General features: G+C 70.0%; 1 protein-coding gene across 1 annotated transcript in view; it reads left to right on the top strand.

The window, feature by feature from the left end:
• ZIC5 (Zic family zinc finger 5) overlaps positions 1-407 on the top strand; it is a 6,973-nt gene that overhangs the window by 1,180 nt on the left and 5,386 nt on the right. The window contains exon 2 of the mRNA XM_006141554.2: positions 21-318. Within this exon, the coding sequence (XP_006141616.1) occupies positions 21-318 (298 nt within the window). The remainder of the gene's footprint in view (positions 1-20; positions 319-407) is intronic.

Genomic DNA, 407 nt, shown 5'->3' on the forward strand with positions numbered 1-407 from the left:
CCGCGGGCCGGCCCGGCCCTCCCCCGCCGCCCCCGCCCCCGGTCGGCGGCGCCAAGCCCTGCTCCAAAACTTTCGGCACCATGCACGAGCTGGTGAACCACGTCACGGTGGAGCACGTGGGCGGCCCCGAGCAGAGCAGCCACGTCTGCTTCTGGGAGGAATGTCCGCGCGAGGGCAAGCCCTTCAAGGCCAAATACAAGCTCATCAACCACATCCGCGTGCACACCGGCGAGAAGCCCTTCCCTTGCCCCTTCCCGGGCTGCGGCAAGGTCTTCGCGCGCTCTGAGAACCTCAAGATCCACAAGCGCACTCATACAGGTGGGTGTCTGTCCCCGGCCGCGCCGCCGCCGCCGCCGCCTCCTGCGCCGCCGCCGCTTCCGCCGCTGCTTCTCCCGCTCGCCTTAAAC

Source organism: Tupaia chinensis, unplaced genomic scaffold, assembly GCF_000334495.1.
Source record: "Tupaia chinensis unplaced genomic scaffold, TupChi_1.0 Scaffold000057_1, whole genome shotgun sequence".
Classification (NCBI taxonomy): Eukaryota; Metazoa; Chordata; class Mammalia; order Scandentia; family Tupaiidae; genus Tupaia; species Tupaia belangeri.